At 38.8% G+C, this 23104-nt stretch overlaps 1 protein-coding gene across 7 annotated transcripts in view; it reads right to left on the bottom strand.

Moving 5' to 3' along the window:
• LOC127577845 (activating molecule in BECN1-regulated autophagy protein 1-like) overlaps positions 1-23104 on the bottom strand; it is a 340012-nt gene that overhangs the window by 163292 nt on the left and 153616 nt on the right. For all 7 annotated transcript variants that reach the window (XM_052029452.1, XM_052029455.1, XM_052029456.1 and 4 more), the window contains 2 exons: positions 12797-12877; positions 11785-11885 (listed from right to left, as the gene is read on the bottom strand). In XM_052029452.1, the coding sequence (XP_051885412.1) occupies positions 11785-11885; positions 12797-12877 (182 nt within the window). The remainder of the gene's footprint in view (positions 1-11784; positions 11886-12796; positions 12878-23104) is intronic.

Below are 23104 nucleotides of genomic sequence, written 5' to 3'. Positions count from 1 at the left end.
GGACATCCTTTCTTCAGAGGGAATGTTATGAAGGTTCAACAGACTGGGATAGTACGTGTGTAACCTGAGGGAAGAACGAGTAAGTGTGGTTTCTGTTCCTTAGGGATTGGAAGAATGAGACGTTATCTTATTGAAACATGCAAAGTTTTTAAGAGTGTGCAACAAGGTAGATACAGTGTAGATGTTCCCCTGGCTGAGGAGTTGACAACCGGAGGGAACAATCTCAAAATTAAGGGCTAGGCAATTTAGGAGCTAATGAAATCATCCTTCAATCAAAGGATAATGAATCTTTGAAATTCTCAACCCGAGAGAGCTGTGAAAGCTCAGTCACTGATTGCATTCTAAACTGAGATCGACTGATTACTGGATATTAGAGGAATCTATGGATTGAGGACAGGAAAATGGTGTTGAGATTGACTATCAGCCATAATCTCATTTGATGGCAGAGCAGGCTCTGGGGCAAAACAGCCTAGTCCTGCTTGTATTTCTTAGTTCCTATAGTCATAGGAAGCTTTCTGGTGGGCAAGGGTTAAAGTGGAAAAGAATAATAAGTTAGAGGCATTTCATAACACAACGTTCAAGTTATTATACTAAATATAATGAGCAGTTGCGAAAAGAAACATAGCCCACAATATTTTTTATTTGAACAATGAATTCAACATAAACATACCACCCCCTAGTGGGCCTTTAACTCTTATGATATTTATCATTGGGGAACAAAAAAAATCAGCCGACACAATGGGCTGACAGTTAGCCAACAGTAATGAACTGCAACGCACATGTGCCTGTTCCACTGCTGGACCCAGCTGCGAGGCCATGAGCAATTTCTGATCGTACTGACCAATGAGGAGGATACACTGCATGCCTCAGCTTTAAGCCAACTGCTCCAGCACAGTGCCATTCACTTGAACGGTGTTACAAAGCTCCATTAAATAGATAAGTGAAGGAAAGTGGTTCATTTCCCTTTAGCTTTGAATTATGTTTCCAATAAACTTCTTATATTTCAATGAGAAACAAAGGACTGCAGATGCTGGAATCTAGATGAAAGACACTATGATGCTGGAGGAACTCAGCAGGCCAGGCAGCATCCGTGGAGAAAAGCAGGCAAAAAGGGTCCTGACCCAAAACGTTGACCGCCTGCTTTTCTCCACGGATGCTGCCTGGCCTGCTGAGTTCCTCCAGCATCATCGTGTCCTATAGTTCAATCATTAACTTGACTATTTTAAATTATTAAATTCAACAGTTACTAAGGCAGTGGAAAAGGCCCCTGATAGCACGAACCATCAGAAAGCCATCAAGGCCGTCCAGGCACAGGACCTCAGATTGGTCCACTTGAGACCCCACTGCTGCTCACCGACTGCTCCACCTCGTGGGACGGCAGCAAGACCTACTGGAAATTGGAAGCCTCATTGCCACAAAACAAAACTGTGACTGCAGAGATCCTGTTGGGAATGATCACGAGGCTCGGGCCAGTCTGAGCACAAACTGGCCCTTTTTGTGGTGGGGTTAGCTGGAAGAGCGGTGTGGGAAGATTGTGAAATTTTTCTTTTCCTTTGAAACGGACTTTTTCACGTGAAGGAGATTAGAGTCAAACTTCAAATTCAGCCATTTGGTTTATCAAAAACTTGCAACGGAAGAACTGCCCAATGGACAGGTTCATTTGCTCACAGGTTTGAAATGCATCAACACCTTAAGACTCAAAGCATTCCGCACAGACAATTAAGTACAGCACAAACATGAACAAGTATATGTAGTGACAATACTGCCAATTAACAGTGACTTGAGCAGAAAAAAAATTCAGCAGATACTCTAATGCAGTGCTGAAGTGCAGCATTGTCACATAGCATCAGTTAGATAAGACTTTGGACCAATGCCACATCCAGTCTCTCAGGAAAGTGTAAGCCCTATTTAAAGTACAGCAGGGGAATTATCCCCAGTGTCCAAGCCAACACTGATTCTTCAATCAATATTACAAAGAGAAAAGGAATCAATGGTCATTATTCTTTCACTGTTTGTGGCCGAGTTTCTGTGACACTGAAAACACTAACAGTCAAGTAACATCAATAGTTAGTCCAAAAGGAGGAAGAGATGAGTCAAGACCAAGAGAACTGGAAACTAGCAGAGAACTGAGCACCATTCCACTCAAACTCGTAACAATCTGAAGTCCAAGATAATGGAAGTTTTTTTTTAGCAATCACCTTTCAGATATTCAAACAATATTATGACCCTCCTTCGCCTTCAGTGTATTTCCAACTCAATTCTCCAATTCCTTTGTCCTTTTCCAGAGAATACAATACCTATGTTAAAAGATTTGGCAGCACAGAAAGGGAGAGTATGCATGGCAAACAGAAAAAAACATGGTGAGCACAAATTCCAAGCGAGGTTGGTGACTCCTGACACATAAGCTTAGAAACTGGATGAAAGCTAACAGAAGGATTGAAAAAAGCAAGATAGAAAAAAAAATTCAGAAAGATAATATATTTTGTCCACAAGCAGGGCCACAGATGATCAACTTGTACTAAAATTAACCAACCTCTGCTCCTCCCAAAAAAAACCCTTTATTTTCTAACATACGAACCCAGGGCTGGGTTCTGCTCCTATTTCCTAACTCTAACACTTTTATCTTTGCCAGTTTCACAGCTTCATACAACTGTTCACTTTGAACTGAGATAACTTTTGAATGAAACATCAGGTTGGTGTATTTTAACTGTCATTCATACCATTCATAGTAGGTTGCTAGATAACTTAAGAGCTTAGCAAGTCTCCTGCAGCTTAAGGCACCCTTTGTATTTCAGACTCATTTATCATTATTTTAGGTTTGACGAAATATAGTTTTAAGCTTGCTGTTTTGGACCTAACTCTCTTGATTCTGGGTGACAGAATGACAGTCTTATAAAATGTGACGATGATTGATTTCCTTCAAAAATGGCAATGAGGAAGAATGAGGTTTAAAAACTTTCCCAAGGACAAAGAGTCTTTGAGAATCCTCTTGGAAACTGGTACCATAGTTAACATCACAGAAACACATACTCAGGCCAAACACAGCAGAGAACTGTGGTAAAGAAGTCTTGTTCATTTCATTTTTGAACATCAAGCACAGCATTGCAAATTTTAAAAATGAATGTTATATGAGTATGCACATATATATTGTGTTGTGCGTTTTTTTCATCCAAAATTATCAATTACTCAAAGATTAAGCTCTGGCAGGAAAACACAGATAACCAAAGGTTATGCATTATTTTAGACCTTTTACAACAGTTGGAAGTGCTGACCACCATCTCATTCTAACCCAAAAGAAGGTTTTCCTTTAGTCACCCCAGTCCACATAGGCAAGCTGCTCTTGTGTCTCCTCACTCAATTGAATCCAACTCTATTCACACATTCCAAACCCACTCAAACAGGAACTCTTACTGCTTCCTTGTTCACACTGACAATTTCCATTCTTCCCTCAACTTCAAAACAAAGATTCCAGCCTCACCAACCCCTCCCACCAGACACCATACTCAGGTGTGAAGTACTTAGTTCCCTCCTCTTGATTGTCATCATTTCCCCTACACCATCATCATCATCTGCTCAATACATTTTCCCAATATCTATCCATTGACATTGAAGTGTTCACTCTCTCAGCTCTGCTGAGTCCAGTCTAGCTGAGTCGAACTTCACTCGAACTGCTCTCAGTCGAGACGAACTTCACTTTTACCTCATGTAATTTTTTTTCCCCTCCTATGATCCACACAGCAGCCAGAAGCACTTCAATAAATGAAAGAGTGCAAGAGGAGGCAAGGTATATAATTCAAGTTGATTTCTGGTAATTAAATAATGATATGCACACCAGGCCCCACAAAAATTCCAAGCACTGGCAAATGTGCAAAAATTATTATTCTAATGTAGTCATATTGCTATAGGACATAATTTGTCATTTATCTGAATCCGACATGCAAATGTATAGTATTTGAATTTGATATTCAAATTTTTCCTTTTAAAGGGAAGAAAATCAATGTTTTTTTCTCTTTCTTAATGAGTCTCATTGTATTGCACACTATTCATTTGCAAGGTGACAAATATCAAAAGCCTGATAATACAAACAGCTGGAGAAGCATAATGGCAAAATACTGCAGATGCTGGAAATTGTAAATGAAAACAAAAGATTCTGGAAATCCTGAGGTCAGGTAGCATCTGTTGTTGAGAGAAACAGTTTAACATTTCAGATCGATGATATTTTATCCCCAATCTTCCAAAATTCTGATAAGATTTTCGATGCAGGTAAAGAGCAGAGGAAAATGAGAGAGAAGCCAGGGGAAGTTTTACCAGAGAACTGAAGGCAAAAGTAATGAAAAGACAAAATGAGGTAGTACAAGGTGAAATGGCTGGCAGAGCAATTAGTGAGAAGGGTCAGACTGGTGGACGTTTAAAAAGCAAAACAATTATTTGAAACTGCAAAGAAAGCAAGCTGAGTGCTGGAAATATAAAATGCAAATCATGGATTAGCTAATTACCTGAAATTGCTGAACCCAATTTAAAGAGAATACATTGCTTTTTCGGAAGATGAACTGTTTTTGCTCGAGCTTATATTAAACTTTGATGAAACTAGGAAACTGGCTGAAGGCACTGGTGGAATGAGAGTGGGAGAGAGAACTGAAGGGACAGACGACTGGAAGCCGATGGCCATGACCTGCAGAATGAATGGAATGGTTTTGCAGAAAAAATATTTTGCTGAGAGGCCATACATCAGGGGGTGAGTGAGCAAGTGGAAAGTGGAGAGAGCAACAGAGGTTGGGTGAAGACAAGGAGCCCCCTACATAGACTAATGGAAATCTCTCTCCCTCCTACTCTCTGAAATTGCAAAAAGGTCAGCTTTGTTCCAATCAATGACCAACAACTGGAGAAGTTAGTAAATGAGAGGTAGTTAATCCCAGACCAGCACCAGACCAATTTACCTGGCTTCCTGTTCTTCTCCTCTTGCAATACCTCATCAAAAGATAAAGTATTCCTATTTTTTGCAAACCTTGCAATGAGAATAACCAATCTTTCGATAACAGGCCATAAAGTTGTCAATGGTGAACAAAGGAAGTTGGAGGAAAGCAGAGATAATTTTGTGCACAATGAGAATTATCATTGGAAGTTCAAGCAAAACACTCCGTGAGACCACTCCAGAGTAATAGTATTAGACTGCTATTTGACAGGATGACTAAAACAATGATTAATTAACATTTTTATTAAATTGCATTATTAATATTTTTAATCACTCAACAATCCTCAAAGGAAACAATTTGCAATAATGTCTTGTGATGTTGCATCCATGAGAAATATCATCTAAAAGAAAATAAATTACATCTTTTTCCTGGGCTCACACCAACTTGAAGTGGATCATTAATACCAAAACTCTACAGCCACAGTGACTTTAAGTCACTCCTTTCACAACTAGATCACAATCACAACCACTGACCCATCCAACCCAAAGTGTCAAAAAGAGGAGACATTAATTAATTTGGCATTTGGAGCAGTTTATTGATCATCTTATTTTTCCATCTCTGCAGATAATTATACTTCCGGTGGGACTGCCTTTATCAACGTTTTGTTGACATGCATTTCCAATAATTTATTAAAACCTGTACTCATATCATACTGAAATCATCGCCAAAAGATAGCAGGAAAACCAGAACCAGTTTACTAACTTTCATACCAATAACAGACAAAACTTTATTCGATAATCATGCAACTCAGCTTTCAAAGTCATAAACTTCACCACAACCAATCTCCTACTATAGTCAGAACTAAAAGATATTGCACACACGTTTTCTGGTAGGGCAATAGACTTATTAGATTGCAGTGAAAAATCAACCAGCAGACTTCATCCTCCACAGCTACCAGCCGAACTGAAATGAGACTTCTCAATTTACAAAATTAATTTTCCCTTATATAAAAAAAAACAAAATGCTAACTTAAATTTGTTTTTTAAGATAGTGGGCAATATGCTGCTTTCATCAATGTATTGCAATGTAACAATGTTCCACACTAAAGCTCCATGCCTGAACAGGAAGGAGGCCAATATCCTTGCAGGGAGGTTTGCTAGTGCTCGTGCCGGGAGGGTTTCTTCCGAGTGCTCTGGTTTCCTCTCACACATTCTAAAGACATACAGGTTAAGAGTTGTAGGCATGCTACGTTGGCGCCAGAAGAGTAGTGACACTTGCGGGTTGCCCCCAGCACATTCTCAGTAACAGAAAAAGACTCATTTCACTGTGTGTTTCGATGTACATGTGACTAATGAATAAATTCTTTAATCTTAAGCATGAGAGGACTGGTAGGCTTAACTACATTTACTTCAATGCAAGAAGCCTCACAGGTAAGACAGAGGAGTTGAAAGCATGGATCAGCATACAGCATTATGATACTGTTGCAATCACGGAAACGTTGTTGAGGGAAGGGACTGGCAGTTCAATGTTTTGCGGTTATGGGAAGTTTCTGAAGTGATGGAGAGGGTGAATAAGAGGAGGGGCTGTTGCACTGCTGTTCAGAGAGAACATTACGATAGTACTCAGGGAGGATATCCTGGAGGGATCAGTCAATGAGGCTGTATGGGTAGAATATAGGAATAAGAAAGGGGCAGTCACTTTGATGGGGTTATTCTACAGGCATCCCAATAGTCAGTGGGAATTCGAACAGATATGCAAGCAGATTGCAGGAAGTTATAAAAGCAATAAAGTAGTAGCGGGGGATTTTAACTTTCCTAATATTGACTGGGATTGCTTTAGTGCAAAGCGCTTGGATGGGGAGGAATTTGTAAAATGCATTCAAGAGGGTTTTCTGAAGCAGTATGTAGAGAGTTCAGCTACGGAGGGAGCTGTACCAGACCTTACCTTAGGAATGAGGATGGGCAAATGATATATATCTGTGCATGAACACTTTGGGAACAGTAAGCACAGTTAGGTAAGCTTCAAGGTAGTCCTGGCAAAAAAAAAGGTTTGTCCTCGATATAGGGCCCTAAAGTAGGGGAAGGCAGAGTTCAATAGTCTGAGACAGGACCTAGGAGAGGTAGATTTGGAGCAACTGGTGGGGGGTTAGGGAGGCAAGAAAAAGTGAGATATTAGGAGTTCAGTGTCAGCACATCCCTGTAAGGATATGAAGCAAAGATTGTAAGATACAGGGACCTTAGTTAACAAAGGATATTGAAGATCTGATCAGGGAAAATGAGGAAGCGTATGCCACGTATAGGAAATTGGTATCAAACGAGCCATGAAGTTTATTGGGGATAGAGGAGAAAATTTGAATTAGCAGGGCAAAAAGGAGCCATTAAACAACCTTGGGAAGTAGGATTAAGGAGAATCCCCAAACCTTTCAAGTATATTAGAAGCAAGAGGCTAGGTGAGGAAGGAATAGGTCCCCTCTAGGACCAAAGGGGTAATCTAAGTGTAGAGCCAAGGGAAATGAACAAGATCCTAAATGAATACTTGTCACCAGGGAGAAGAATGTGGAGGCTGGAGAGTTAATGGAGGTGTACAATGATATTCTGGAGCTGTCTGTATTAGGAAGAAGGATGTGCTATAAATATTGGAGGACATCAAGGTGGGTAAATCCCAAGAGCCAGACAGGATCTATCCCAGGGAGGGAAGCAAGGGACGAGATTGCTAGCATCTCCGTTAGCCACAGGCGCAATACCAGAAGACTAGAGAAATGCCAATGTTGCCCCCTTGTTCAAAAAGGGGATTAGAGATAAATTTGGTGAGCCTTACATCAGTGGTAGGGAAGTTGGTGGAGAAGATTGAGGGAAACGACTTGAGTTCACTTGGAAAGGCAGGGATTTGATTGGGAGGAGTCAGCATGGTTTTGTGCAAGGGAGATCATGCCTCATACACCTGATTGAGTATTTTTTGAAGAGGTAATGAAGAAAATTGATGAAAGCAGAGCAGTAGACCCAGTTTACATGGACATTTGGAAGGCTTTTGACAAGATCTTGCATGGTAGGCTGGTCCAGAACGTTAAGGCACAAGGAATGAGGCATGTTGGAAAACTGGATCCAAAACTGGCTTGGTAGAGACAGCAGAGAGTATTGATGGATGGATGGATGTTTTTCTGAGTGGAAATCTGCAACAAATATACCGCAGAGATCAGTGATAGGAACTTGCTTGTAATGCGATTAGTAAGGTTGCAGATGATGCAAAAATTGGTGGAGTTGTAGATTGCGAAGAATGTTGTTTAAAGATACAGCTGGACGTAGGTCAACTGGAAAGTTGGGCAAAGTGGTGGCAGATGGAATTTACTCCAGACAAGTGTGAGGCAATGCAGTTTGGGAGGTCAAATTCCGGTAGGATACATGGAGTAAATGACAGGAATCTTAGGGGCAATGATGTACAGAGAGACATTGTGGTACAAGTCCATAACTCCCTGAAAATGGCAACACTGGTGTATGGGCTGGCAAAAAAGGCATTGAGTATAAGAGTTTAGAAGTCATGTTACAGTTAGACCAAACATTGGTTGGACCACATTGAGGGTACTATGTACAATTCCGGATGCCACACTACAGGAACAATGTGGTAGCAATAGAGAGAATGCAGAAGAAATTCACCAGGATTGTCTGGAATGGAGAAGTGTAGTTTCAAGGAGAGATTGGTTAGGCTGGATTTATTCTCACTGGAACGTAGGAGGCCAAAGGGTGACCTTACGAGGTTAATAAAATTACTAGGGGCATAGAAAGGATAGAGAGTCAGAATCTTTTTCCCAGGGCAAGGGAGTCGAGAACTAAAGGGCACAGATTTGAGAGTGGGGAGAAATTTAAAGTAATTGTTTTATTATTGTCACATGTACTGAGGTACAGTGAAAAACTTGTCTTGCATACCATTCATATAGATCAATTCATTACACAGTGCATTGAGATAGTAAAAGGTAAAACAATAACAGAATGCAGAATAAAGTGTAACAGCTACAGAGAAAGTGCAGTGCCGGTAGACAATAAGGTGCAAGGTCATAACGAAGTAGATTGTGAGGTCAAGAGTCCATATTATCGTAGTAGGGAACCGTTCAATAGTCTTATAACAGCAAAATAGAAGCTATCCTTAAGCCTGGTGGTACGTACTTTTGGGCTTTTGTATCTTCTACCTGATGGGAGAGGGGAGAAGAGAGAATGTCCAGGGTGGGTGGGGTCTTTGATAATTTTCTTGGGGATAAGTTTTTCTATGAAGGGTGGTGAACATCTGAAATGAACTGCTAGAGGTAGATACATTTACAACGTTTCACAGACATTTGGACAGATGCTTAGACAGGAAAGGCATAGAGGGATATTGGCCTAATGCAGACAAATGGGATAAGCGCAGATAGGTATCATGGTCGGCATGGCCAAGGAAGTTTAATAGGGCCCGTCTTATGCTGTACGTTACTATGATCCTATGACATTGACATGCTTCTGTCCATCTGTCAACATATTTGCCATCACAGAAGCACAGTTACTCTGCTACTGAACAACATGTTTTCAAGTGATGATTGAACAAGTGGATACAGTAATGTCTTCGGATGTTATACATATTAGCAAAAGGGATTTGATCAAGTGCCCAATAAGAAACTGCTGGTTGAAGTTTATGGTCATGGAAGTTAAGGCAAATTTATACTTTGAATGCTGCCATTTTTCTATTGCTGACAAGCTCTGTTTCAAATAACTAATTTCAAAAAATTGGTTTAATATGTGTTACAGAGGAAATAAGACTGCTATGAACACTTTAACCTCATTTCGTGCAAAGTAACAAAACACATGTAACACACTGCATGAGGTTCATTAACTGTGCTCTATATTTAATTTGTTTCATTCAAAGTTTCCAAAGCAATTAAACTTGGGCATTTATTATAAAGCTGCAGTCAGGAAAAAAAAACAATTACAACTCTGTGTGTGCTGCCACTCTCCTTGCAGTTAAGTGACATCTCTGGCATGGTTTAATTTTACAAACCAGCATGTTAGGCATCAGAATGCAAATCAGTAGGAGAGACATGGCTTCTACAAATCAGTGAAGGTAAATGACTTCTAAAAATTAAGGAAAAAAATATTCTTTAGTTTCAGTAAAAAGGCAACCCAATCCTAAAGAGTATAACAGAAGGAATTTTTCAGGCAGACACTGAACATCTGAGCTGTCACCTTACTGTTTGTAAGATGAGTGATTCACTTTTCCAAAAACGTACAACTCTCAAACAAATTTGATATTTTCTGGATCCTCTCCAAATGCAATTCACATGGATGAGCTCAGAACAATCTTCTCTTAACATTATAGCAGTAAAGCAAAATAGATATAATTTAGTATCTAGATAGCTGATTATACACTGTTGTATTTGCAATGACAACTGTTTTCCCTTATTTTTATTTCTAATCTGCTCCAACTTGAAAAATGATATTTGAATTTTAATATGGAATTTTTGCAATAAAGATGGATGGTAATAGGTTCCAGAAAGTAACAATGGATTGTCACTGAAGCAAAGTAGCAGAATTTACATCGTGCATTTATTTTTTAAAAAAAGCAATTTAAACAGAAACAGAATCACTAATGCTTCTGACTGAAAGTAATAAAATTCAGTTTTTATCCCATACGCCTACAGATGCGCACACAAATACACACAAAAGCTTTATTATCGCTGCATGTCTGGACATTTATTATTTCTCTATTACTGCAAAAATGAACAAGTAGAATTGATGATTTTTTTAAATGAAGCAATATGAAACTATTCATTGGTATTCATGCTGAAGACTCACTGACCAGTTGGCACTGCAAGAGAGACTGGTCTTCAGGTGGTTACTGAACAGATTTGTTCTCGAGAGGAGAGTGTAAACCAAGAAGCTCATGCCACACCAAAAACAACCTGCAGTAATGCTTCCAAGGGAGTAATGGGTGGAAAGTGAAGTGAAAGTCGTCAGGATGCTCAGAAATTGACCAATATTATTGCAGCATATTATGCTTTTATTAGACGCACATAAAGTAACACCTACAAAGATTCAGAGAGAAGAGACACAAGAGACTGCAGATGCCGGAAATCTGGAGGAACTCAGCAGGTCAGGCAGCATCTATGAAGGGAAATGGACAGTTGACGTTTTGGGTCGAGACCTTTCATTTGGGCTGAAAGAGGGGAGATAGCCAATATAAAAAGTTGAGGGGGAAGAGATGGACCAAGAGCAGACGGGTGATAGGTGGATCCAGGTGAAATGGGGGGGTGATAGGCAGGTGATGGAGGGAGGAAGAGAGAGAGGGAATGATGCAAGAAGCTGGGAGGTGACAGGTGGAAGTGTCAAAGGGCTGAAGATGATGGAATCTGATAGGAGGGAACAGTGGACCAGGGAATAAAGGGAAGGAAGTGAGGAGGGGAACATGTGGGTAGTGAATCTATAGATTCATTGCTGTATTGATGTAAAGAGTGTAGGAAGTAATCAAATTCCTGTGACATCCCTTGTAGTGAATTCAAGTGAATTTGAGAAATACAAGAGCAAAGATAAACCAAAGGGTGAATAAAACAACAGACTTGCTTTATTGCTGCTGACTTACAGCAGCAGCAATGGCCAGTGAACACCATTACAAGACTGAGGAATTAAAGGGGGGTTAAAAACAAACCAAATGGAAGGGTGTGATTTGAATTAGATCAACCAAACAAGAGAAAATCTGAACAATTAGTCGTATTATATAGAATGCAATCTGAACACCTACAAGTGTTATACAGTGCAAGGTGACACGTATTTCTCTGAACTCTAATTTGTTTGATAAACACAATGCACAAAGAAAACTATTAATGAGGTTCCAAAACCACACAGAAAATGTTTACCTGCCAAGGCTCTATTGACAGAGGAATGAGTGGCTAATCCAGGCTGTCCTCGCTCATGAAAGATGCCTGCATAAGGTAGATACTCGGGCAGCAGAAATCGCCTATAAAAAGTAAAAGTATTTAATCAAATGCAAAAGGGCACCAGTTCTTTTCAAAGTGAAGGAGATCATCAATTAAACTGATTGAATTTTTTGATAGACCATTTATATCACTAACAAAGCAGAGCGAAGACTTAGAAGTTGATTTTTGAAAATCTATTTTCAAATGTTCCACTGGGACTCAAAACAAGAGATTGAAATGTAATTTAGTGGCTAAATGAAGCAGTGCAAGTACCACTGTCATATTTACCCTGATGACAGCTTAAGAATATCTTTCAATTGCACCACATCTCTATATTGACTCTATAAGGTTCTTTGGTCAATAATATGTATTTAATGTGACGATACTATAAAATATAACTTTTATGGTTATAACTGTTCATTTTGCTACAGCCTTTGCTGTTCTTTCCACATGGAATGCTGCTTGAATTCTTGAATACAAACATGAAGCCTAGCCTTCTGTAGTATAGCAGTGTCTGCACATTAATATCGCCTCACTATATCTCTAATAAAGTGTGCAATATGACTCAAATATATCTTATAAAGCATCCTTCAAGTTCGCACTCTAATGCAAAAAATCTTTAATTGCTTACTAAAGTTGAACACTCATTTTTAAAATAAGGGCGGGATAGTGCAAGAAGGGTTGGAAAATTCATCTGATGAAAGAGGAGAAAATTGGGATAAACAGAAATAAATGTTGGAGATATATTTTTGTTTCTTTGAAATAATCAAATCTGAATATAGAACTTGGGAGCTGTACTGTGGGTTTTTAACAAAGAGATAAATTTGTTTGAAAACTCAACATGCACATTTAATCATTCAAGTTGTCTGGCTGTCATACTGACTAATACTCCGACAGGACCATTAACTTTGTAAATATAGTTCAACAGGGTTCCAACATTAATCAGTCTTACCGGGGAACAAAGCGACCCAGTGATGGGGCTGTCATTCTTGCATTTCTTGGAGCTCGCTGGCGTGATCTCTCCCCACCATCCCTGCAAATCACAAAAGGGATAGCAAATCTTATATTCCCCGAATATCAATTGAAACAGTTAACAATGGCATTCGTTTCAACTCAAATTAAAAAGGTTTTGCCAGTGTAGACATTTCATCACTTAAAAGACATTTTTTATACAGGTAAATGGATAGAAATTTTTTTTTAAAAGAGGGATATGGGCCAAATGCAGGCAAATGGAACCAGCTTGAATGGGCATCTTGTTCAGCATGGATGAGTTGGGCTGAAGGGCCTGTTTCTATGCTGTATTAGTCTGTAACACTATAAATGCAAAATCTCACGTGCCTAAAAGTAGAACTAGAGAGAAAAAAACTGGAATATTGCCCTGTTTTAATTAGGTTTTACATTCATAAAATTCAACAATTACTTATTGCACGGGAAGTGCATCAATGCACCATTTTTATTAACAGATATCAAGCTGGCCTCATGAAGTATTTTAATGTAATTGACATCTTCACAATGTAGTTAAACACACAAGGATTGGGAGAGAAATTTGCAGAGATGCCCACCTGTGGTCTAGTTACACCCACACGTACCAAGGTCAAATGCAGAAGGCACATCTCACTGGCTCTGCAAACCTCGAGTCCATTGGTGTGGTCCACACAGTATTTAGGCCTGAGGCAGCAGAGTATGGAGGATCCACCCTTGAAATGCTCCAACAACCCATGACCTGCCAGCAATGCTTTGGGCAGAGCACTGCCAGCTGTAAAGGTACTCATTTGTTTTATTTTTTGACCTTCAGGGACATTGACAAATTATTCATATTGAATTAAATAATTTAAAATAAATTAAATAATTATTTGGGGTGAACGGGCACGTAATTAAAATGAAGAAATTAATTAATAAAAATACATCTTCCCCTTGGCCTTCTCAAATTTTGTCCTATGAGACCCATTGAAACCATTGGAGCTCAGATCTTGCACCTGGTGAGACCTGGTGTGGAACCACGTGGCAATTCCTGAGATTAATGCTGGGAAATCCCACCAAATGAAGGAAAGCAGATGTTTTAGGAGGGTAACAGGGCTGGGGAAATTTAGAGGAATGGAGGAGGTTGAGGGCATAGAGATGGTTGAATGGAGAAACAAAGGACTGCAGATGCTGGAATCTAGATGAAAAACACGATGATGCTGGAGATGGTTGATTTTTTTTAAAAAATGAGACTTTGCTCTCTTGGGAGCCATTGCAACATGGGTGAATAGGATTTAGAGTTACAATGCACAAGGATAATTTTGGATAAACTCCAGTTCATGAAGGATACCTGTTGGTGATCCACAAAAGAAATGTTGGGATGGTCAAGGCTGGGAGCATCGGAAACATGGGTGACTGTTCCAGAGGCAGATGGGCTGAGGTAAAGACAGTGGATGTTATTTACGTGCAAATCATGGGCTTGGTGACAGAGAGTAGAAAAAGGGGCAGGAACACTAATAATCGGTCTCATGTTGGAGGAAACAAGGGGAGTGGATGCATGACCTGTGAATGGAAAAGCATGCCTTTTGGAGAAGTGTAGCAACATACATCATGGCCAGGAAGAGACAGGATATTTGTGATTTTTGTATACCTTTACAATGTAGGAAAAGCTGGACAATGTGCAGAAGACACAGCACTGGTAAATCAGTTGAAGAATTATAATCAAGAACTGCAGAGTAACCCCCAAAGGCGGCGGTAAAAATATCACATGATGACCAAAAAGCTCCTTAAGGTGATACTTGTAGGCAGTATACATAAATAACGCAAATGAATTCATAATCATGAAAAGAATTTTACATTAATCTGAAAATATGTATCTGTCAAATGATTATGATCCAGGAAAACAAACTTCTTTGTTGGGAATCATTCAATATCTATTGCCTCTCGAACAACCTGAGATAAGGGTGAGGATTCCAGTCCAAGTTGTAAAAGCTACTATTCTAACTAAATGCTCCAAAATTGCATTCCAGAACTTTGGTTATGTTGATGCAGAAACCGTATTATTCCATTATGAAGTCTCTTTTCAATGCATAAGAATGCTCAGTGCATCATTCCATTATCTTCACACCCAAGACAGAATTCAACCTTATTTGTTTCCTACTTCTAAGTATTTCGTTCCAATAGAAACTATTCCAGTTCTTCTCCAAGCTGTACAATAAATTAGGTAGCTCAGACCCTGAGCTGACTGGTGAGCTCGTAACTGGTGCAGGTCCCTGGGTCTCATCTTCCACTAAGAAGCCGGTTCCCAAGTGACTGCTGCGGTCCAGCAGGGGCCAGGATTGTCCCCTAGAAATGCATTAATAGTCAGTGAGGTCATGCCACCAGGGTCACCAGCTGTCGAAGAAATGGCACCTCTCTGATGTTCACCAAAACTCAAAAAATTCAAACACTACAATTAAAGTAATTTGTTTAAATTAACAACTGAATAAATTACCTTCTATTTATCCTACTCCCCACAGCTATCCTTTCCCATCCTAATAACAAAATGCTCACTAGAAATGGACCAGCCCCAATGCTGGGAACTACATGGAAGTTTACATTTCCCCACTGGACGCCACGAGAAGGGCAGTTGTCCCAAAGTTGGGAATCTGCTGAACACAAGTTCAGGACTTCTGCTTTCACTGAGTCATTGTGAATTTCTGCAGTTATACTGGTAAAAAAGCTGGCAATTCCCAGTGAAGCTGCTGGCTTTTATGCAGAAGAACGAGCCCAACAAGTTCATTTTAAGCTTCTCAATTAGACTGTAACCGGAACCTCACATATTATTAGTGCTAATGCTGGGATCATATAGCAGACATTATGGTTATCAGTACTTTGCTTTTAAAAGAGTGAGCAAACAGCTAAACACACACTTAAATACTACTGGGATCTCATTAACTCTCAGACAAAACTGACATTCTGCTGTAAATTGAGAACAGACACAGTTTATCTTGTTCTGAAGCAACATCCCTGCATTCCTAACAAATAGCGTACAGCTTCAAACATTTGCTGAGGATGGTACCAAACAACTACATTATAAAGGCACATAACCTGCTCTCAGCTTATGGGAATTCAGATAATTATTTTAACATTCAAACTTTTCTCCTGACTTGCTATCTTCCTCAAGATTCTCCACTGTACAACATATGCATTGCAAATGTAAACAAGAACAAACTAGTGAAAGCTAAATCTAAATGCAGTAAAGTCCCCATGATAGATACATGATTGATCATTTTAGCATATATCAGATGAGGTTGCATGTTTGCACAAGCAATTACAATCTAATTTCATTGAAGCCTTTGGGAACACAGCCCAACTCCAACAATCGATTTTTGTCAGTGCTAAAACAATGCGTTGGGGAGAAAGAATCAATAACAACCTACAAAGGGAATTTAAAAATAGACAAACTTGTTACAAACATTTCTCCACATCCCTCTAAGGATAACTCAAATGCAGATAAATCAAAGCATTCCAAGGAATCCAACAAGTTCAAAACTAGAACACAAAATCTGCCTATACGTACAGACATTCTCAAAGAAACTGATAAAATGAAGTAAATTGTTGCACGTGATGCATGAAGAAAGTTACCAAGTCAAAATGAATGTAATTCTAAGAATAGGAGAGAAGGACAAACCAATTTTAGGAGTGCTTGGAACAAGTTTATTTCAGTACTTTTCTGCTAAAGACAATTCCAATTTCTCCCCTTGTCATTGTTTAACTGGTTGCAAATATAGTAGCAGTATACAGACTTTGAACAACTTCCTGAAACAAAGCCTCTACCGTTAAAAGCAAGCCATGTTTCATCTTATTTGCACCTATTTCTTGCTCACTGCTTTTATTTAAACCATCTTTATTCTCATAATTTAACTTCATTTTTAAAATTTATCACCTTGACTCCATAGGATCGACATACAATCTCATTTACCTCTTCCCCCAGGCTTTAATACCGAAATAACTGCATACAGCATCCATAATTATATCATCTTCATTTACACTACTAAAGCCAGTCTTCTGCTGATTTAAATATGCAATGTAGGAACTATTACAGACCATCAATTTCAGTGTGCCCTGAAGAAAATTGCACAGTCAGCCAGCATTTACAATACACCAAACACTATTGAGTTCTATTTATCCCCCGATTTTGTGACCTTGAGCAGAAAAAAGCCTGCGAACAGTTTTATAAAATAAGTGCACTACTTCAAAACCATTAAACTGTTTCTACCCCATATCCAACTTCAATTGACAGAATCTGAACCCAGAACCAAAAGATCAAGTTGGTAATATAGGTGACATCTCTACTCAACCTTTATGAAGAATTGCAATTTAAAAAAATGAAAGAACTTCTGGTCTCACATTGCAAACGGCAAACGTAAGAGTTGACTGGAGCACATAGGCAAAAAATCATGTTGAATGTTTTTGCAAAGGAAAGGTAGCCTTCAATGTAAAAGTTACCATAACTTTTTATATTTAGTCTAACTTATGATCATCTTTGGGAATTTTTAAAATCAGAGGAACATAAAATGCACAGCATCAATTTATACCCCATTCAATCCACTTCAATTTACTTTCCATAACAAGCCACTGTTGAAATGTTGTACTTTCAGGTGTTTAACAAGTGACTGTAGATGAGGTTAAATTAATCATAATTGTTTCCTCTAGGTATCTACTACCATGGAGCAGCCTCTTGGTAAATAGTTTATACTGGAAGATTATATTGTTTCTCAAATCTATGGGATACCAAAAAGACAATTATAAGATAATTATTAATGTATTCTTTCTAGTCTTGTGAAATTGACTTTCAACATATAGGAGGAGGTAGGTTTAATTAAGTGCAAAGGGACAAAGTCCGTCTTAACACTTTGTCCAATAAAAAACTTTATTGAAAATGAGGAAGATCGGTAATTGGAATATGGGATTGCATTTTCACAACAGCTAACAAGTGCTCCCTTTACACCTTATTTAACACGTTAGCTTGGGATAACACTATTAAGAGACCAATTATGTGCCTCATGAAGGAAGACATCATTAGCAACAACTAGATTATCAGGAGCATGTCCATAATCTTTTGGAGTTAGCAGTGCTTATCACGAGGTGATGTTTATGTAACAAACCTCACAGAATATACAAATTATTCTGTGAACCAGACTGTGAATTTTCTCAAACAGAACTGTGTACTTTAGACAGTAAAGTACACTCACACATTAAAAGTAGATTTTATTTCCAAGTTTGCAGGAGCAAACAACGGGCTTCAGTGAAAAAGAAATCTAAAAAAAGGTGCAATAATTATCTTAACAGTGCTGTCAATATTACCAGAAGTGATGGTGCTCAAGCTCCTCCACTTCAATGCTTTTAGCCAATTAGTAAGGTGAATCAATAATGAAAAACACATAGTTCTATGTATTACACAGCACAGACAATTTATCTTTTTTAATATAACATATGCTTTAGAATACTGAAAGGAGAAGAAAAAGAAGTGCCTAAAGACCCATCACGCCACTCAAAAGATAATAGCAGAGGATGATAAAACCCAGCTGTAATGTAAAACCCAATGGTAAAGAGCTCTTCAACAAAAATAGTAGCATTATTTTCCTGGTGAATTGTGGAGTATGATGATGGACAATTAACAGAAATTATACCAACCCCACACACACCTCCACAAACTAAATAATGTTACAAAAGTATCCTGGATCTGTCTGGACGAGAAGACAGAGAGGCATTTACCTTTATTTAAAATCCCCAGCTAAATACAAAGATTTTAAGCAGCAATAGGCCACTCAGCCCCTTGATCCTGCCCCACCATTCAGTAAGATCATAGCTGATCTGATTGTGTCATTAATGCCTACCCCTCCAGTAAACCTTACACTTCCTCGCTTATTAAGAACTGATCTACATCCATCTTAGAAATGGAGCAAGAAAGTTATGTGAAACATTATTCAAAAAAATCAGTAATCTGGGCTGTTTATTAAGAAATGCATTTAGGGCGAATCATGGTTAAAATATTGATGGAATGTTGAAAAAAACTTGCAAGGAATATCAAAATCATATGCCCTAAAAAAAAATCTATCAGCAATAAGAGAAAGTTCAGGTATAATATAAACCCCTTAGAGAATAATAATGTGGACATAGGAACTTGGAGCAGGAGTAGATCACTCTTGAGACTGCTCCCCCATTTAATGAGAACGTAGCTGATCCAACTGCAGCCTTAACTCTGCATTCTTGTTTATCCATGCAACTTTCCATCAACTCGCTCATCAAGAATGTCTCTAGCTCTGCCTTAAAGCATTCAAAAGACCTCTGCTTCCACTATCCATGGAGAAAGAGTTCCAAACATTCATGATCCTCAAAGAAAAACATTTCATCCAACCACTCTTAAAACAGTGACCTTGTTTCTTTTAAAACAGTAACCCTAATTACCCCACAATCACCTGGTCAAGAGGATCAATCACCTGCTCAGGTGCTTCTGTTTCAATCAAGTGGCCTCTCACTCTTCTAAACTCCAGTGGTACAAGCCTGGCCGCTCCAATCTTTCTTCACGTAACAACTCACCCATTTCAGTTAGTAGCCTGGTAAACCTTCTCTGCACTGCTTCCAATGCATTAAAATCCTTCCTTAAATAAGGAAAACAAAACTATACAAAGTACTCCAGGTGTGGCCTCACTGGTACTTAAGCATAACCTCCATATTTCCCTCCCAATTAAATAATTACATTCTATGAGCCTTTGAAATTATTTGAAATACCTACATTCTGAACTTTTTTAAATCATGCTCTCGATGCTGTTGTAAAATGAAGGACAGAAATCTGAGGCATAGAAAGACAAAACAGTGCAAATGCTCAATATGTGAATTCAAAACTATGGTGCCTTGGATTGAAAATCTGCACAATTCATTCTCCTTTTTCAAAAGAGGGGGGGGGGGGGGGAGAGACAAGGAACTACAGACCAGTTAATCTGACATCTGTTAATAGACTCTATACGCAAGGATAATTTTGTTGAGCATTTTACAGTCTTTTGGTTCCAAGTATGTGCTTGTAAAGAGGTACTCACCAATTTGATAGTTTTGTTTTGAAGAGACTACTGAAGTAGTGCATCAAGTAATGTTTGAAAGTATTCATGAAGCCGAACAAGAGCTCGAGGAACAGTAGCTGATCTTCCAGGTATGTTACATCCCTCGACACCGAATTCAACAACTTTAAATAACCAGCCTTTCTAATTTGTATCAACATTGGGCAGCTGCGATGAAGAGACTTCGATCTGTAAAGTTAAGGCAGTATTTTCATCTCCTCGGATGCTGTCTGATCTGCTGGGTTATTCAAATGTTCTCTTTTATTTCAGATTTCTAGCCACTGCTGTGTTTTGTATCTGGGTTCCAGAATCGTTTTAGTTAGCTTTCTTCTCTGTCTACTTTCATCTCTTTCTAGTTGTATCTCCTTCAGACAGATCACTTGTAATTAACAAGCTACCTCTCATTCTCTCTGCTGGCAATATCACCATTTGCATCACAGTCTCCCTTGGTTGCACTCAATAACAAATATTGTTCTCTGCAATTTAAACCATGTTTGATTTCTAATTTTTCCCAGCTCAGATAGAGATAATCAACCTGAAACCTTACTTCTGTTTCTCTCTTTGAAGGCGTTATTTATCTGGAATTCAAAAAAGCTCTTGATAAGCTCCTTCAAGTTAAGCTCATGAAACCGATTGCAAATTATTTACCTGGCTAGGAAGTTAGCTAATGGACAGATAACAAAGAAAAAGGATAAAGAGCACTTATCAACTTAACAATTAGTTGAGGAGAATAAAATAATAGATTGCATTGTAAGCAATGAGTATAGAAGCATTACATTAGCTTGATCTAATAATATTTCTGTAAAGGATAAAACTGTGTAAAATGGATTTCAAAAAGGTACAAGATCATTCACTTTTGATAGAGCAGAAAAGAGTGTTAATTAGTGGAATCTGTCTAAGTACTGGTGATCCGAGAGATCTGGATGTCCATTATCCATTAAAAATTTAAGTACAGGTCAAGAAAACAAAAGTCAATGCAAAGCTTGCTCATATAAAAGACCAGAAATAAGGAGTTCAACGTTAGATGCGACTATACTGAATCCAGGAATATGGAGGGCATTATGTCTAAAGATTGCAAAGTCTTACTTCAGATGCATGACAATGATGCTCAAACTCCAACAAACTAATTACAAGGAGAAATGACAGCTTTGCTTTCCATGGAATTTGGCCAGCTGGGGTTATTTGAGTGAAGTTTTCCAGATAATGAGAAGCTATAAAGTCTCGTTCATCTAACCTGTGTGTACTTTGGACACTGTCAGAGTAGAACCTGGGACATTGCAAAAAAAAAGTCATCAGAGCATGACAAGGCCATTTTATTTCCCCGTGCCTAGATCACCACTCTGGATGAGGATTCAACTGCTGTGTGAACAAATTTTATATATATCCACCATCTCTATATGTTCCCTAACATATTCTAGAAATAAAAACTAAAAATAGAAGTTTAAAATTTACAAATGACTTTGCATCAATTAGTTTCAAAAAATGTTCCAAACTTCTATCACCTTGTGTGTGGAAATCTTTGCAAATTCATGTCTGATTCTCCAAACTTAGTTTCTCCCCAACTTTACCATATGGCTTCCTTAACAGCACGAAACATCCCTTGACTTCCTACAATCCAGGGAATGCAGCTTCTCTCGTTTGTCCTTGCAATTTAACATTTGGAGACCAGGTATCTTTCTGAAAAAGTTGCCCTGCACCACTCCTTTTTTAGTTTTGGACCTGAAAATTTCCAGATACCTTTCTCTTAAGCAGACAAATGTAGAATTTGCCAATCTCAAGTAATGGTTCCCGAATTGAGAGAACTTTGTAAGATCATTCTTAGGACATGTACTAAGATCTGGCTACCTTTCTTTAAAGCCTTGTGATGAAAACCATTTTGCTTTGAGAATTTGTCCAGCTTCAGAGCTATTATTTTCTCAACATTATTAATTTGTGGGTGTCAGTTTTAGCAAACCCCTGCCTTAATTTGGTATTTATTTTGGGGGAAAAACCCAGCATTTCCTCTTTTGAACTGAAAAAAAATTACAAATGCTATTTATAATTTCAATCTTTAAGGGGCCCACTTGCACTTAACCAACATTTCCTTTCACAATATTTTTTTGTTTTGACATCCCTTTAAAGTTTCTTTTCTTACTCTTTTATAGGCTCCACTGTTCTGTTAATCTCTACTGTTTTGCAATTTCTCAAATTTACAACAACCTGTTCTTTCTTTTCCTACCACCTTTTGCTTTTCGATTTAAAAATTTGTTATTCCTTGTGTCCTGTCCATACAGTCACACAGCACAGAAACAGGCCCTTCGGCCCAACTGGTCCATGCTGACCAAGATTCCCATCCAAGCTAGTCCCATTTGCCCACGTTTGGCCCATATCCCTTCAAACCTTTCCCATCCATGTACCCGTCCAAGTGCCTTTTAAATGTTGTTGATGCACCTGCCTCAACCACTTCCTCTGCAGCTCGTTCCATAAACCGTCCACCCTCTGGGTAAAAAAAAAACTTGCCTCTCAGGTCCTTATTTCCCCTCTCACCTTAAACCTGTGCCCTCTAGTTCTTGATTCCCCAACCCTGGGAAAAAGACTGTACATTCACCCAATCTACACCCCATATGATTTTATACACCTCTATAAGGTCACCACTCGGTCTCCTACGCTCCAAGAAATAAGTCCAAGACACAGATGTCCTCAATCACCTAAGGCTATTTTTTTTTTAAATCAAGTAGAGCTCTTATCCTTTGCTGGTTTTATATTTGATTTATCAACTTGAATATCTTCCATGATCTTCCCTTCACCCATGAACAGATTTTCTTAGTTTACTGTGGACAGTATCTGCCTCATCCTACTAGACTAGCCTCAAGTCTTACCAGCTGTTTCGGTCTACTCCCTTTGAAACATGAAGCTGAACTCAAGTATATCATGGTTGCTTCAGAAGAACATTTAGACAAGCCTGAAGGACCAGCTTGGAGGCTTATGGGCCTAACGTGGGCAAATGGGACTAATAGTAAGGATGCTGTGGTCAGGATGGACCAGTTGGGCTGAAGGGCCTGTTTCCATGCTGTGTTACTCTATGACTCTATAATCTTTGCTTGTTAACCAAATCTGGCTCATTACTCATCATTAACTTTGATGAGGCTTGCCCTCTTGCTGTTTCTGGGCGTTTTTACTGCTTAAAAAAAATACTTCAATCACACAAGAAATCCATCACC

Source organism: Pristis pectinata, chromosome 14 (assembly GCF_009764475.1).
Source record: "Pristis pectinata isolate sPriPec2 chromosome 14, sPriPec2.1.pri, whole genome shotgun sequence".
NCBI lineage: Eukaryota > Metazoa > Chordata > Chondrichthyes > Rhinopristiformes > Pristidae > Pristis > Pristis pectinata.
This window is presented reverse-complemented; position numbering and strand designations above follow the sequence as displayed.